This window comes from Diabrotica undecimpunctata, chromosome 2 (assembly GCF_040954645.1).
Source record: "Diabrotica undecimpunctata isolate CICGRU chromosome 2, icDiaUnde3, whole genome shotgun sequence".
Lineage (NCBI taxonomy): Eukaryota > Metazoa > Arthropoda > Insecta > Coleoptera > Chrysomelidae > Diabrotica > Diabrotica undecimpunctata.
Genome location: NC_092804.1, coordinates 154,788,133 through 154,804,333, shown reverse-complemented (window position 1 = coordinate 154,804,333; position 16,201 = coordinate 154,788,133). Strand labels below are relative to the sequence as shown.

The 16,201-nt window shown below is 32.7% G+C and overlaps 2 protein-coding genes across 2 annotated transcripts in view; both read right to left on the bottom strand.

The window, feature by feature from the left end:
* LOC140435099 (tachykinin-like peptides receptor 86C) overlaps positions 1-16,201 on the bottom strand; it is a 951,389-nt gene that overhangs the window by 822,623 nt on the left and 112,565 nt on the right. The window lies entirely within an intron of this gene.
* Positions 9,670-11,429, bottom strand: LOC140433089 (uncharacterized). The gene is made up of 2 exons (XM_072521147.1): positions 11,301-11,429; positions 9,670-10,855 (listed from the first exon to the last, which is right to left on the bottom strand). Exon 2 carries the CDS (start codon positions 10,852-10,854, stop codon positions 9,670-9,672), a length of 1,185 nt encoding a protein of 394 aa, XP_072377248.1. The 5' UTR covers position 10,855; positions 11,301-11,429.

The window sequence follows — 16,201 nt, the reverse complement described above, 5'->3', positions numbered from 1 at the left end:
GTATAGAGTGAATATTCTCCATAACGGACACCAACGGGGAAACATAATTGTACGTTATGTAGAGTTATCGCTTAATCAATTGAAATAAAAAAGACGTTTCAATTTGCTAGGTCTTTAATTATACATTTTCGTACATATTTGCATAAGCATATACACAAATCACAAAAATAAGCCAAATAAAATACTAACGTAAAAAAGGTAGGTGTTACTTCTTAAAAAAATTATCAATTTTGGTTTATTTTTTGTTTTGACCTTTTTTTTACAATTTCTGACTCAACACTTAGAATTACATATAATGTACTATTATTACAGAATATACTGTACTATTATTACAAATTTTACACCGATCTGGATAAATTTGCTTTGAAATAATAACCGATAATAAACAGGCAATATCCTTGACATATTAGCGTCATCGAAAACTACTATTACCTACCCTTTACTTATTGTGAATGTCTACACTTCTCTAGTGTCTGGTAAATTAACAATAGATGCAATTAACAATTGATTCAATTTACCCTAATTTAAAAGCAATTAAATATTGTGGCTGATAACAAAGGGGACTGTATCCTTTGAAATTAATTTACTATGTATATTTATAATACGTTATATAGCGTGACTATGATAAATTATACTGTTGTATGCATCGAGTTAGAATCTATGGAGAGAGCATCACGTGACTAAAAACGACCTCACTTCGGCCATATTGTTAAGATTGTTTTGACACTTTTGACAGATCGTATGTTTGTTTACATTTGTTGTTTTTCGAATATTTTTAGTTTTATAATACTTTTATAGAAACTGTAATAATATATTGTGATAGTGCCTAATAATGGTTTCTTGTTCTCAACGGAGTTGCAGTAGCAGAAGCAATGTTAATAAAAAATTTTCGGGAATAACGTTCTACAGGCTAGTATACAAATATGTAAAGAAAGTAATGGCCCGTACTTCAGAGAATAAATAACAGTATTTGACTGTAATAATTTATCTTTATGTATAATATATCGTGTTTTTTGTGTTTACCACGGGATAAATAAATCATAGTTTATTAAAAATGTATTGCACTTTTTTAGATTATGATTAAATCTTCTGAATAACTAGTCATATTTTTATAGTAGTTTTAATATTATTGAGTCCGGCCATGATCCCACTGCCATATTGGTATCATCGTTAGCCACGCCTACTTACGCCGTTTTTAATACACATGTTAATATGCTCATAGCTTCTCCATAGATTCTAACTCGATGGTTGTATGTAACATTTTTTGCAAAATCGGTTTTATGATATTACTATGTTGTATGTGCCTTAGATTTTGCTTTAAGAGAATTTTAATATGTATTTTTATTATTAATTTTAATATTTAATGTTCTATGTCACATTCTGTAAGTTCGGCAACCAAAAATACATAGTTCTATTACGATAAATTTCAATTATTAAAGTCACATAGTTATATCATTATATCAGCTACACCTCGGCAACTCTAGAAAACTGTTTGATTTAGAGTAATTTAGTTGTAGGTATGTGTCACATACAACTTTGTTATTATACGTGACGACTTTTGAACTATTACAATACCGAAAAACTATAAACCTGTGTGTACTTTTTGTAAGTAATCGATTAAATTGTGTGGAGATAAGATTTCTGATCAATTAAATTAATCTATATTTCTAAAATAAGGAGTAATTGAAACTTTAAAGAGCAAAAATAAAAAAGTGAGGTTGATTTTTATCTTTTCAGAAAAATGTTTTGCTAACTTTTGTGACTTTTAGGTCTACTCTTATTTATAATGGATTTTAAATTGGTTAATGCGAATTCCGGTTCTGAAAATAAAAACCTAAAAAGTTTAGAGTAAGTTTTTCTTTATTTATTTTCTATGGCAAGGAGTTTTCAAATAAATTTAATTATTTTAGCACAGTTCAAAAGAGAGACATACAGGATTCCATTGAAACTATAGAGAATATAGACCCTACTAACGATAACAATGAAGAAATTGACAAGGCTCCTGGATATAAAGACTTCATAGACTGCTATGGTTATGATTCAGACAGGGACAGGAAAAATGTACCACCTGTTTGAGGAGAAGACACTAATGATTCCAATAGCGATGCTGAAGAACCCATTGTTGCTGCAGTTGCAAATAGAACCGAAGGTGTGACTACTTAAATCAAGTTATTCAAAACACCAACTCGCAAAGGACAGAGGAATCCAAGTGATTGGAAAAGTAGTAGTAGAAAAGCGGCACATGACGCAGGAAAAGAATGCATATCTGTTAGAAGAAAAGATGTTCCAGCCACGAAAATAAAAATAGTAAAAGACTGTACATCTAAGTGTGTGTATAAATGCCATCAACTTATTACAGAAGATAAAAGGGGACAGATTTTTCAGCGTTTTTACACTTTAACAGAACATGCAAGGAGATTGTTTCTATTAGCAACCTCAAAAAAAATCAGTGTAGAAAAAAATTATCAAAACAGCAGAAGAAAACAGACACTTAATTATTACTTTCAAATATGCAGTCGAGAAATTCAGGTCTCTAAAACCCTTTATTTGAGCACCTTAGCAATCAGCCAAACCCCTGTATACACAGCTAATTTGAAAAAGGACATTATTTCAAATACACCTGATATACTTCCCAAGGAAAACACACAAAATATAAAATACCTAAAGAAGATGCCAATTTTGTTAAGAGACACATAATATAATTATTTCCTGCAGTAGAATCTCACTTTTGTAGAGCTAATACACAACGACTATACTTAGACGCATCTTTAAGTATTGAAAAAATGTATATATCTTTAATCCGAACTTTGTAATAAATTAAATAACAACAAGTAAAATAGTTTTTTTATCGGCAATGAGTTTGCAATGACTATAATATTTTCTTTATGTACCTAAAAAAGATCGTTGGGATCTATGTATTGCTTGTCAAATTTAACGTGATACTTGGCCGATTTGAAATTAGGCTCCACCCACGATGCGCATTCGACCACAACACAATTTGTCCTTATTATTTCTTGGCACTTCGAAGTGCAAGGTACTTGTATAGTCTGCGACAAAGTTTTTTTTATTTTACTTATGTTTAAAGTTACTGTGTGTTGAAGAAATATCGTATTACAATAGATTTGACTTTTTAAATAATTATTGTTAAGTATTTTAAATTATAAACATGAATTTTCATTCAAAATTAGAAGGCAGTCTTGTCTGGACAAACGAGGGAGGTAATAGCAAATGTAATTATTTTTATGCATAGAGAAGCGATGCAAAATCCGCATGTTAAAAGATTTTAAAAAAGATCAAGTGCGTGCTTCCTTAGAAGAAGGTGCTTCTACATCATTTTCGACGCCCAACAAAAGAATGAGATCTGCTCCAAAATCCAACTTGGGCGATTTTGACAAAGGTTTACTTCGGCGTATAATAATAAATTATTATGTCACGGAAAAACGAGTTCCTACATTGCGACATAACAAAAAAAATTAATGAAGAGAATATTTATACAGGGTTGCATGAAACTTTGAGAAAAGTGATGAGAGATATGTGATTTCGATGAAAGAAAGTGTAGAATAACAGGAAAATCCTAATGGAAAAACCCGATATACAAGTGCTCCGGAGGAAGTTTCTCAGAAATATTAAACAATATAGGGAAGAAAATCGGCCCATAATTTACATGGATGAAAGTTATATTCATTCCTGTCATACCCATGGCAGATACTGGGAAGACAATACCACCGAAGGTTTGCACAAGCCAGTGTCCAAAGGGCAAAGGGTAATTATTGTTCACGCCGGCGGCCAAATAAGGTTCATAAAAAACGCATGTTTGACATTTAAATCTGGTACGAAGTTTGGAGATTATCATAGCGAAATGAACTATAATAATTATAAAAAATGGATTTATGAAAAACGTATTGCTCATATACCAGCCCGTAGTGTATTGGTTATAGACAATGCATCATACCACAATGTCCAAGTGCAAAAATGTCCCACTATGGGGTGTAGAAAAGACGAAATGAAGGAATGGTTAACACACATATCTCTGTAGGAGCTGGGTTGTACGCTTGTGTGTGTGTGTGTGTGTGTGTGTGTGTGTGTGTGTGTGTGTGTGTGTGTGTGTGTGTGTGTTTACTTAAAATAAAAATTATTCTTAGGCTATTTTCTTGTGGCATAATAATGTAATTTACTATTTTTATTGGGAATAAGCCACAATTTTAGTTTAAAATAAGTTTATTTTGAAGTTTCGAGTTCCACTTTGGAAATCGTTAACTCAAAATACGAAATACCAATAAATTAAACAAATTTTGTTTTTGTTACTTGGTAAAAAAATTCTTCTAATAATTTTATTTTATCTGACTTATTCATATTGGCAACTCACTCACTATTTGAGATATATTTTATACGATATATTTCTACAAAATCTCCTTACGAAAATAAAATATTCCGGAAAGTTAATAAAGTTATACAGTTTAGTACCTAAATACCGGATGTTGACAGCCATCCCAACGGGGCTGGTATTATTCTATTGTAAAGAATTAAACAACAGATTAAAATATTTATGCCTTACTAAAATGCCGAAGATCCGAAGAATAAAAGTATATGACTATAATATAAAATATTACGACAACTCTAGTATAAAAATTAAGTAATAAATGTTTCGTCGGTATGTTCCAGGTATAAGAATAACTATTATTCTTTTATTCTTATACAGTTTACTGTAACGCAAATGTAAAGCTTTCATCTCTGCCAATATTCCTCTTATAAAATTACAGAACGAGACATTTATAGAAGTATTCCAAAAAACTTCCGCTTCAACATGACTGAATGGTCAATATTAATGAGTCAAATAAAATATAATTATTAGAAGAATTTTTTTACCAAGCAACAAAAACAAAATATTTTGTATTTTGAGAAAAGTTTCCGAAGGAAAAATTGAAAAGTCAAAATAACATACAATATAGATATATCATAGAAGTTCCATTAATAAATAAGGTCACTCTCTGTAAACTTGTAGTCCGGAGTGTACCAACGAGGCGAAGAGACCGAGCGCATTATGTATCTCTTTTCCTCCGAATGCGTTCTCACTTAATTTTCTACGCAAGTGGACAAATTTGTCAAGTATCACCTTAAATTTGATAAGCTGTAAGAGATCAAATTAAAACATAAGGAAGGTATATTATTGGAGGCTGAACAATCAACAGTGTATGATCAGCATGTACAAGCAAAGAATGCGGCTCGTGAAGAAATAATAAAAGATAGAGAAACTTGCAATAATTTTTTGGTGTTTGATTTACAAAATGCCTTGAGCTGTCCTCATACTGAAGTAAGTACTGTATCTTTTATTGTAAAAGCAAGTTAATGTTTACAGTTTAACTACAATATTATCCAAAAGTATACTGTGCCTTGTGGAGTGAACCTCTTATGGGTAGAAGTGGCAATGATATAGCAAGTGCATTGATTAAAATTCTAGAAGCTGTTTTTAGAGAATATTTCAATATGAAAACCAAAGTATTGTGGAGTGAAAGTTGTGTACCACAAAACAAAAATTCCCTTATGCCTGCAGCGATTGCGTTCTTTCTAAAAAAAGAATTCAAATATATAGAACCCTATCTAAGTTTAAAAAATATTAGTTTCTATGTTTTTCTTGTAGCATAATCTTTTTTTTTTCTTCTATATCACTCAGGCAGATAATATTAAAGTATAAACTGGGAATAATGCAATTAAATAAGATATTTAACTCAAACACTTTTTGAGTTTTTTAACATAGTTCCGATCTGGAAACCTAAACTACAAAACAATAATTTATTTTACAATTTTCAATTTGTTTTATACGAGATCTGTAATAATAGCTAGAATGCAATACAATACTGTTTGAAAATTATTTGTTGAAAAAAATTCCTAATAATTTTTTTTTTATTTTTACTTCCTATCTTTACCTAAAATGAATATTTCATTGTAAACATATTCTATTGTAATATAAATCTGCGAAATCTTTTATTTTCTGGAAATCAAATGTTATGTCACATAAATAGCTTCATTTCTACATATATTCAAAAGTTTGCAAAGGGTTTATATTGCTTCAATTTATATCATTTGCTAAATCACAGCAGGACAAAAACGTCAAACAACGACTCAATGCTGAGTAGAGTTGGGAAACTGTCAGTTCCATTATTAACAATCTCTACTTAAAATATTTGAATAATTGAAAAATACGTAGTTTTACTTCTACATACTATATATATATATATATATATATATATATATATATATATATATATATATATATATATATATATATATATAAATATATATATATATATATATCTATGTATGTATATTATATATATATATATATATATATATATATATATATATATATATATATATGTATATATATACATATCATTGGTATTAAATTAATAATTGAAATTAAATCTCTCTTTTTCTCTTTAGATATACGTAGTTGTGAATCATATCTGCGAGTTACAAAGAGAGTTGAAAATTTTCCACGACGTCTAAAGTTATCATCAGTCAGGTTTTTCTTATATTTGATTTTCCTTGGCTCGTTAACATCATATTGCAACCACTTCACATTATGCCACTTGAATGCAAACTATTTTCATTCTTTTTCTTCATAACTAGCTGGTCCTTGAAGAGTTTGAAGAAGTCATAAACATTTTCTTGCTTCATTTCACACACCTCAAATTTGTTCTTTCTCCCCGTGGATCGAACAAGCTGAAATCAGTCATGTGGATGGTATATTGGAATTTTACTTTTTTTCTTTTATTTTTCTATTAGGGCGGTGTCTGTGTTACACTTCAAATGTGTGTGCCCAGGAATTAAGAACTTATATGGTTTATAATCTGTAAAGTGGTGGATTCCTCTATAAATTTCAAAAACATCGCCGACAAATGAGAATTTTTGTTCTGACCACCACAGGTATCGGTATAAAACGTTACAAACTTGACTGAGGGTGATGGATAATTTTTTTAATTTGGATTTCCCTGAAGCTCCATCATGAATAGTGAGATTGTATGTCCATAAATGCCTTTTATAAAACACAACGGAAGATCCAAGAAAAGGTATTGGTAAACATTGCTGTAAGTCAAACGTATAACACGCTTTTTTGTTACTTATTTTTGATTCTTCTTTGCGGTAATTGTAAATGTCATTATAGGTGTACATAAAAAATTAGCCAGGAAAAGGGGCAAAAATTATTTGATGAAGGATCCTCCCTATACTTACATATGGTTCACAGACGAGGACACTCACCAAGTCTAATATGGATAAAAAAGTAAAAGCACAAAGAGCGATGGAAAGATCAATCCTCGGGGTAAGACTTATAGACAAAAAAACAAACAAATCGATTAGAAGCAAAACCAAAGTAAAAGACGCAGGAGAACATGCTGCCAAATTAAAATAAATCTTAGCAGGAGACAATGCCCGACTAAAGGATAAAATATGGAACCACGAAATACAATAGTGGAGACCATGGTTAGAAAAGAAAAGCACAGAAAGACCACAAATGAGATGGGCTGATGACATTAAGAAGATCGAAGGACACAACTGGAAGCAATTAACGCAAATATTTGGGGAAGGCCTTGATTTGGGAGAGGCCTATGTCCAAAGTTGGATTACTTAAGGCTGAAGAAGAAGAAGAAGAAGAAGTAAAATTTAAGTATGGACGACAAGAACATCCAAGCATGTAAAAAGTTTTTTCTGGGTACATTTGATATATCTGGAAAAAATGTTGACCCGGCTTTAAAAAAGTCAAAGTCGTCAGGTATCATAGACGAGGACAATAGAGGTCCAAAAATTTCCCCTAATAAAATCCCAGATAATCAAAAGGAGGTAGTACGTAATCACAATAAATCACTACCGGTGATTGATTCCCACTATTGTCGAAGTTCAACCAAGAGGAAATACTTACCATCTAATTTGTCTGAAAAACGACTTTACCAGGATTATTTAAAATACTGCAAAGAGTATCAGAAAGATTTAATGTAGTTTTATTATTAAAAACATATATCGCTCCTTAAATACAAAAGCACCACAAGTCAAAATAAGCAAATTGTACAGGAGAGGCATTTACAAAAATAATTTGGATTACTTTATGATTTTTGTATAAACTATGTGTATTAGGTAGATTTTTTTGGTATCATTATAGATGCGTAATTAAATAGCCTATATCAATAAAGCAATCTTAACCATAGCTCGAATGGACTGTCGAAAAAATGCAAATAAGTTAGTTTTGTATATAGACTTTGTCGTCGAGAACATTAAAATTTTAAAAATTAAACCACCATAATTAGGAAAATTTGAGTTTTATTTTCGGTTGTCAACCTTACAAAATGTCAATTTATTAAAAAAAGGCACATACTAACTTACTACATACTAAACTTGCTAAGGGAAAACAAATAATTGTTAATTTTATCATGAGATCATCAATTAAGTCTTTAATATTACCTATAGTAGTAGATAAGAGGAATAAATTTACGTTAAAAACAAAACTTAACCTTTTAAGCAAAAACCTTTAAGAGAAACAGAGGTAACTTTATCTTAAAATAGTATTATTAGCAGTGATAGTCTTATAAAATAAGGCACTAAGGAGAAAGACACCTTCAAAATAATCATTTCCATGATCTACACTAATCACAACTGTATGAAGCACATAAACGTGGTTCTTACAAAAATATTTTTATAAAACGTTTTCTTAAAACTACATTGAGCGTAATGCTCGTAAAGGATAAAAAAAACTTAACGAAAACATTAAAAATCAGTTAACAACAGTAACTTGTGCACTAATTTAGAGATTATCATAAAAAGATTCATAAAATCTTGGCACTACGTTTTTTTGGATTAGCTTTAGAATGCCTTGCTTCTTTGCTTCAGGAACTGTAAGCTTTTCAGTGTAAAGTTGGTTTAGAGTAAAATTATTATCAGGCACTGCCGTTGACTTCGTGCGGCGTGTTCTCAACGTAGATACCGACCTGAACTCTTCCTCTTCGTAGGAACTTTTAAAGAAAAATATGCCATTGCTTACTTTATCCGCCTTCAGAATCTTTATATCGGTCCATTTGAATTTATTGCCATCATCATCTATATCGTAGTTTCCTGTACACAGAGGTTTGAGGTCAAAAAAATTCTCATGTGTCAGTTCTTCAACAGTATAAGGCTTTCCAGTTTTCTTTGCTGTTTTAATCAGAGTGATATACTGGTCTGGAACGTAAATTGGAGATGATTTCAATGCTCTCGTAATGTTACGTTGGATGACAGAATGAACAGGGTCTCCTTCGTTTTGGGTGTGCCCTTTTATTAGGAACTTATGAGTAATACTCTTGATGTTTGGCAATTCTTGAGTTGCGTATTGGTACATTGCCAGCATGAATTTGTTCTTTTGTTGGCCACAGCAATTATCGCTATAGAAAGTGACATCACAAGGTTCCGTGACATTGTCATTCAATTTTCTAAGATACATTAGAACACAGGAGCCAATTTCATTAATACCTCGGGCTCCTTCTCCCTCGTGCCATACAAAACAAGTTGTGTCCTTTGTACCGAGCTCAGTTACTGTGAAATTAAGTAGATTTAATTTAGACGTATAATAGAAGCTCGACACATCACCCCGTGGACAAGGCATCACCGCTTGGAGGTCGCACACAGCCACTACGAAGGTATTACTCACAAGCTCTTTATCTCTATCTTTTTCAGCTCTAGCGAGAGTCTTTTATGGTTGTTATGTTTTCCCCTGTTATCTTTAAGGTGCACACCAGTTTCGGACTGTTTTTTGACAACGGTTCTGATCATAGTGTCTGAGATTGCAAGGGTATTCATGAAGAATACTTTACATACCCGAGTTTTTTTATTATTCCGAGTCAGATAAAATGAGTGATTGTAATTTTTGCGACTGCTACCTTCACGAACGTATCTATATTTTGGTTCTACCTTGGTCATGTGATCGTGAATAAACTGTCGTTGGATTTCCAGATCACCGCACTCCCAGAACCTTTCAAAGATGTATTTTCTTTCTTCAAACGTAAACTCTGTAGAACATTTTAATTTACATTTATCGAAACATACAGGACCCATTTTTTTGGCATCATAAACTTTCTTAGACTTGGACATAGAAGTATAGGACATACCTTTGTTTTTCAATAGCTTGCTCTGGTTTCGTTTCCATAAAAGCGGTTCTGCTTTTCTTTTACGACACCTACTGCGCGATTCATCATCAACACTAGGAGACTGCTCACCGATGCTAGATGGGTGCTCGTCAACACTAGGTGGCTGATCGTCAACTCCGGGTGATGGTGAATTAATATTAAGTAACTTCTGGTTATCCACGGCTGATTGCGGAAAGTCTTGAATGCCAGGTAACTGTGCTTGTGGTTGTTGTTCTTCATCGGAATCTGACTGGGCTTTGCGGTTTTCAGAAAATGGATCTTCATACGTAGGATCTTTGACACTATCATCGGATGAGAAATCTTTTAGGTTATTTGTAGAACTGGAGCTACTTGAAGAACTAGAACTGGAACTGCTCGAAGAGCTAGAAGATTCACCAGAGGAAGAATCACTGTCTGAGTCTGTTTCTTTAATGACTAAAGATGGTTTATTGAATATTCTGTGATTTGGAGGCGTTGCTTGAATATCTTCGTTATTTTCAACGGAGTTCAGAATATCTAAAGATAACTGACTGTCCGGTAGAGAGCTAATGCCATTAGCATCATATTCATGATAAATAATATTGTCAGTCTGAATGTCAATTGAATCCAGTTCACTAGGTCGTATTGTTGAAGAAGATTGCTGTTCATCTCGAGGGTCATTTATTGGTGGTATCATGTCCAAAATACGTTGCGCTCTTCTTGCCATTCTGAAAATAAAAATTAATTATAAGTACCTACCTGTATCAAACAATTTACTTTCTCGTAAATAGGCGTTATAATGTATCTATATGGGTAAGTAAAATTTAATTGGTTTTAAGATTTCTAAATTATTTTGTTTAACCCATAAGATTACTCCAAAAACTACAAAAACTTTCCGATAAAACAACAGTAAAACTAAAAATTGCTTTTTAATATAAAAAATAAAATCTATTTAGAGATCACTTTCAAATACAAAGATACCATATTTCGAAATATGTAACTTTAGAATAAAGAAATAAGAAAATAATTCTAATTATTTTTTGCAAAACTAACATAATTCAAAATATGGTAGTATTGCATACAAAAATAAGAGAGAATATCAAATTTATAAACGAAAAACTAACCTATTTTAAAATATTGTACTATTGCACATAAAAATGATAAGATACTTACGTGTATGTGATCTGCAATACGAATGTATTTTTGAATGTGGCACTTTTGAATATATAATTTCACCTGTCTTTTAGCAGTTTTTTGGAATGTGTTAGTTTTTCATAAAAAATGCGTGCACTCGTGCCGAATGTCTGATGGCATCTGAAGATGTGGTAGTTTTGCACGGAACTCAGTTACAGAAACGGTACAAAACAAAACTAACGTATGTGGGTTTACGGGTGCTTTTGATCATAAAACGACGGCTGGTTGAGCGAAATATGAAAGTTTCATCGGTTAAGATGCATTTTATGCAAAAAAATCAGTTTTGATATTTTTTGGAATGTGTGACTTTTGTATTTAAGGAGCGATATTAAGCACCGAATTTAACTATGGTTTCCATTAACCAAAAAAAAATACCAATGCAGGTTTTGCACGCAATTCACAAATAAAACTGAAGACGAAAATGAAAAACATCAAGATAAATACAATCTACATCAACGTCGAAAGTAAGAGGCTAGAGAGTATAAGAAAATTGACAAAAATCGTGCTAAAATTGATAATACTTTCAGCACCTTCACTATGGACATGGAAAAGCTTTTACTGACTCTCCAATTAGAAGTGGGGCAATTATATTATAAACGGAAACTAAAAAAAATCGGTTGCCTGTAAAGTCGGTTTTACGGGCGAATATGAATATTATTAAATTGCACAATAGGAACAAGGAATTGAATGAAAATAAGAATTGCACAAAGTTTAACTATAGAAATATATTTTGTTTACTAAAACATTGTACATGTAAACTTAAACTGCAGAGACACAAGCACGCACCGATTCAACGCGCCTAATTCTCTAGTGCTGCGCGCGCAGCGGACCGATCATGTTTGAGTGGGAGAGAGACGCAAGGCATTCGCCGGTCCGGCGGGCCTCTCTCTCGTTCGGTGACTCATCGTAACAGACGTGAGCGGGCGATACACTTGTTCATGAGTGACTCCGAGCCACAACCTAATTTAAGACGTTAAGACGTCAAAACCTACAATTTTACGGTGTATAGTCTTAAAACTACTGTTGCTGTTAGTTGCTACATGAGGCATGAATTGAATGGTACAAAAGGATCATCAGAAGTTGCTATATGCTTATGGAATATGCTTTCTGAGCTACCATCTGAAGTGAGTGAAGTAACATTTTATTACTGCAACAGGTCAAAATAGAAATTCCATTTTATCTGCAATGTTTAAAAAAGCTTTGTCTTCATTTGATAATTTACAAATTATTAATCAAAAGTTCATGGAATCCCGACATTCCGAAATGAAATGCGACAGCGTTCATTCTGCGATTGAATGTAGGGGACGAAAAATAAATTTATATGTGCCTGATGGGTGGTACACAGTGGCAAGAACAGCCAAAGTAAATCACCCTATACGTCATTAAGAAATTATATTACAGCTATTATTTTATTAGCAACTATACTATTTGCTTTTAGATGACTAAGTCTTCTTCTTCTTCTTCTTCTTCGTTTTATATAGACATGACTCTGTCCGTTTTTCAATGTGCCTCCAGTAAGTTGTCATTCCATCGTTTGCGTGGTCTTCCTAATGATCGTTTTCCTATTGGGGAACCGTGTCTTGCCGTCTTTACTACTCTATTTGTTGTCATTCGGCTTATATGATCGTTCCATTCTACTCTTCTATTTCTTACCCAGTTTTTGATGTTCTCCACCTTGCATCTATGTCGTATATCTGTACTTCTAGCTCTGTCCAATAGTGTCTTCGCATCAATTTTTCTAAGTGTTTTCATCTCTGCTGTTTCTAACGTCCTTTTTGTTCTTTCTGTGTTAGATCTTGTTTTTGCGGTGTATGTCATTATTGGTCTGATAACTGTTTTGAAAATTCTGCCTTTCGTTTCTTTCCCGATATTTTTATTTCTTCATATTGTTTCGTTTAAGCAGCCTGCGGCTCTGTTTGCTCTATTCATGAATAGAGCAATGAATAGAATGACTTAGTCAACGAACATAAAATTTTAAAAACTCTGTAGTTATCATATTCGATTTTATTTAGGATATTTTCTATTAACCATTGAAAGTCGCATTTGAGAAATTATATTATCAATGAGTACTATGAGAACTATTTTAAATAAGTAATTCGACTGCAGTGTGAACGGCACATTTTAGTAGACTAAAATTTAAATAAAATATGAATCTGCGACTTAAATACGAATTTATTAAGTGCACCTTGTCTAATTTAATTATGATGTACACGAAATAATTGGTGACAGTTACTTCTATATTATGATTGATGAAGCCATATATTTATGTGGCAGATACATAATACATTTAATAGATTGTATTGGGGGAAGGAAAACCAGTATTTAATTTTAAATATTCCGCAGCAATTTCCCATTTCAATTATTGTGATATCCGAGAAGAACTAATTAGCGACATGACAAAAGTTCGGGAAATCCCAATCAATTCAGTTGATATAGTGGAAAATGTTGTGTAAATTAAAATTCAATATTATGAAGATATACCATATACATTTATATTGTTCGGAGTACAATTAAACCTAAAATTAAGATCAACACTATTATAAAGATTAATGTTAAAATCATGAGGCTTCCGGGTTAAATCGCTTTAATTATCACTTCGTCGAGATTTCAACATCGTCTCTGATGTCTTCTCTCAGTCTCAGACGTCTCAGACTCCTACACTGTTCACTAGTCACTGCACTACTGCTACTGGGGACAGCAGATGGATTATTTATACTGGCAATGATGATGTAGTTTGGATGAAGTTTGGCGCGAAAATTTTTGAGGCGTCTTTGAATTTGGAATTTTGTCTTTGATTAATCAGACAAGGGATGGAAGTTTTTGTTGAGGAGTAAATATTGTCTTTATTGCTCTTGATTTAAGGATTTTGTTGATTTTGACTCTTTTGATGTAAAAATAAATCTTTAATACGATCAGAGGCTGAGATTTAGCTAAAACAAAATATATTTAGTAGATTCTATTGGGGGAAGGAAAACCAGAATTAGATTTTAAATACACTGCTTTCGTATGATCATGGGCCTAGTCTTTGGGTCTTTGGGATCAGATTGAGTGGGAGATTGATGCCTGTGGATGATCCTATTAATGTGATTTTTATCGTAAACATTTTGGATGAGGTCTTGTTTTAAAGTAGAGGGTTATCTGGTTTGCTTACATCATCGGAAAGGCGTAATGATCTAAAGATAAGGATATTAATAACTGAATTAATTTGTAAAGATTAATGATAAGAGTTGGTATTCAAGTAATTTGGTATGATGGGTTTTCGATAAAAATAGTGATGAAAACCTTGGAATTGGTTTTTCTTCATTATATTGTCAAGAAATGGTAGGGATGATCTATTTCTATCTCTATCGTAAATACTTGGACATATAATATTCAGATGGGTTTAAAAAGACATCCCTGCCGTGGGGTAAAATACTCCATGACAGGAAGCAAAATAACATGTGGGATTAAGCATTAATGTGGAAAGTGCACAGGTCTCGAAGTCTTTTATAAAGACATTGAAAATTACTGAAGATAGTGGAAAATCTATCAGTGGGTCACTATTTATGTATCTGTAGAATTTATTATGGAAGATAAAATAAATGTTGAACCATCCACAGGCATCAATCTCCCACTCAATCTTAACCCACAACTCAGTCCCAGGTCATACGAATGTCAGTTCTATTAGGCGCGAGTAAAATCAATATTTAAAAATGATTGTATCAACTCTTCTAACAGATGAGAAGAACGAGACATTTAGTACCATGCAGCAAGGAAAAACTAAAACAACAACAATAGATAGATAAAAAACATAAGGAGAGAGGAATAACGCATACACCGAAAAAAAAAACGAGACTCGGAAAATGACATATTAGAACGGCTCGAAAGCCATATGAGTCACGAAGAAACAAAAAAGTTCTATCATCAAATAAATATTATTAGAAAAGACATCAAACCAAGAATCAACTATTGTAATGATAAGGAAGGTAACTTACTTGCCAACAAAGAGGATATCCTTTTACGATGGGTACAGTACTTTCGAGAGTTGCTGGAAGGGGAACCTACTAACAATATAGGGCTAGAATACCGAAATGAGGAACTCGTGAAACAACCCCTCGGTAGATGAAGTAAAAATATCTATAGAAAAAATTAAGGAACCCTAGGTCCCCAGGTAGCGATGGCATCCCAGCAGAGTTATTTAAGCACGGTGGAGAGCAGCTCACAAAGGTGATGCTAGAAATTGTTTGTAGAATTTGGTCTGAGGAGTAAATGCCTGAAGAATAGAGCTTAGGCTTATATAATAAGAGATTAAAGCGTTACACTGAAATGTTTCTAGGAGAATATCAGGCAGGATTCAGGCGTGGACGTTCAACCATTAACCAGATCTTTAAACTACGACAGATCTTCGAAAAAGCGCAAGAGTTTAACATATATATGTATCATATCTTTGTCGATTTTAAAGCGGCATATGACAGTGTCTTAAGGCCAAGTCTTTACAACGCTGTGACTGAGTTAGAAATTCCAAAAAAAACTCATATGTTTGATAAAAGTGACAATGGCGAAGATGCTATCAGCAGTAAAAATTCAAAACGACTCGTCAACCCCATTTCAAATACATAGGGGGTTAAGGCAGGGAGATGCGCTAGCGTGTCAGCTTTTTAATGTCGCCTTAGAAAAAGTTGTACGAGACGCTAATTTAGATAGCACGGGAACAATATTTAATAGATCAGCATATGCAGACGACGTGGACATTATAACAAGAACTAGGGCGGGAACTGCGGAAATCCTAACCGAGCTAGTAGCAGCAGCAGAACCAATGGGGTTACAGATAAATCAAAATAAAACCAAATTCATGGCGACTAACACAAACACAAGAGCTGGAAATGTTGACATAAATTTAA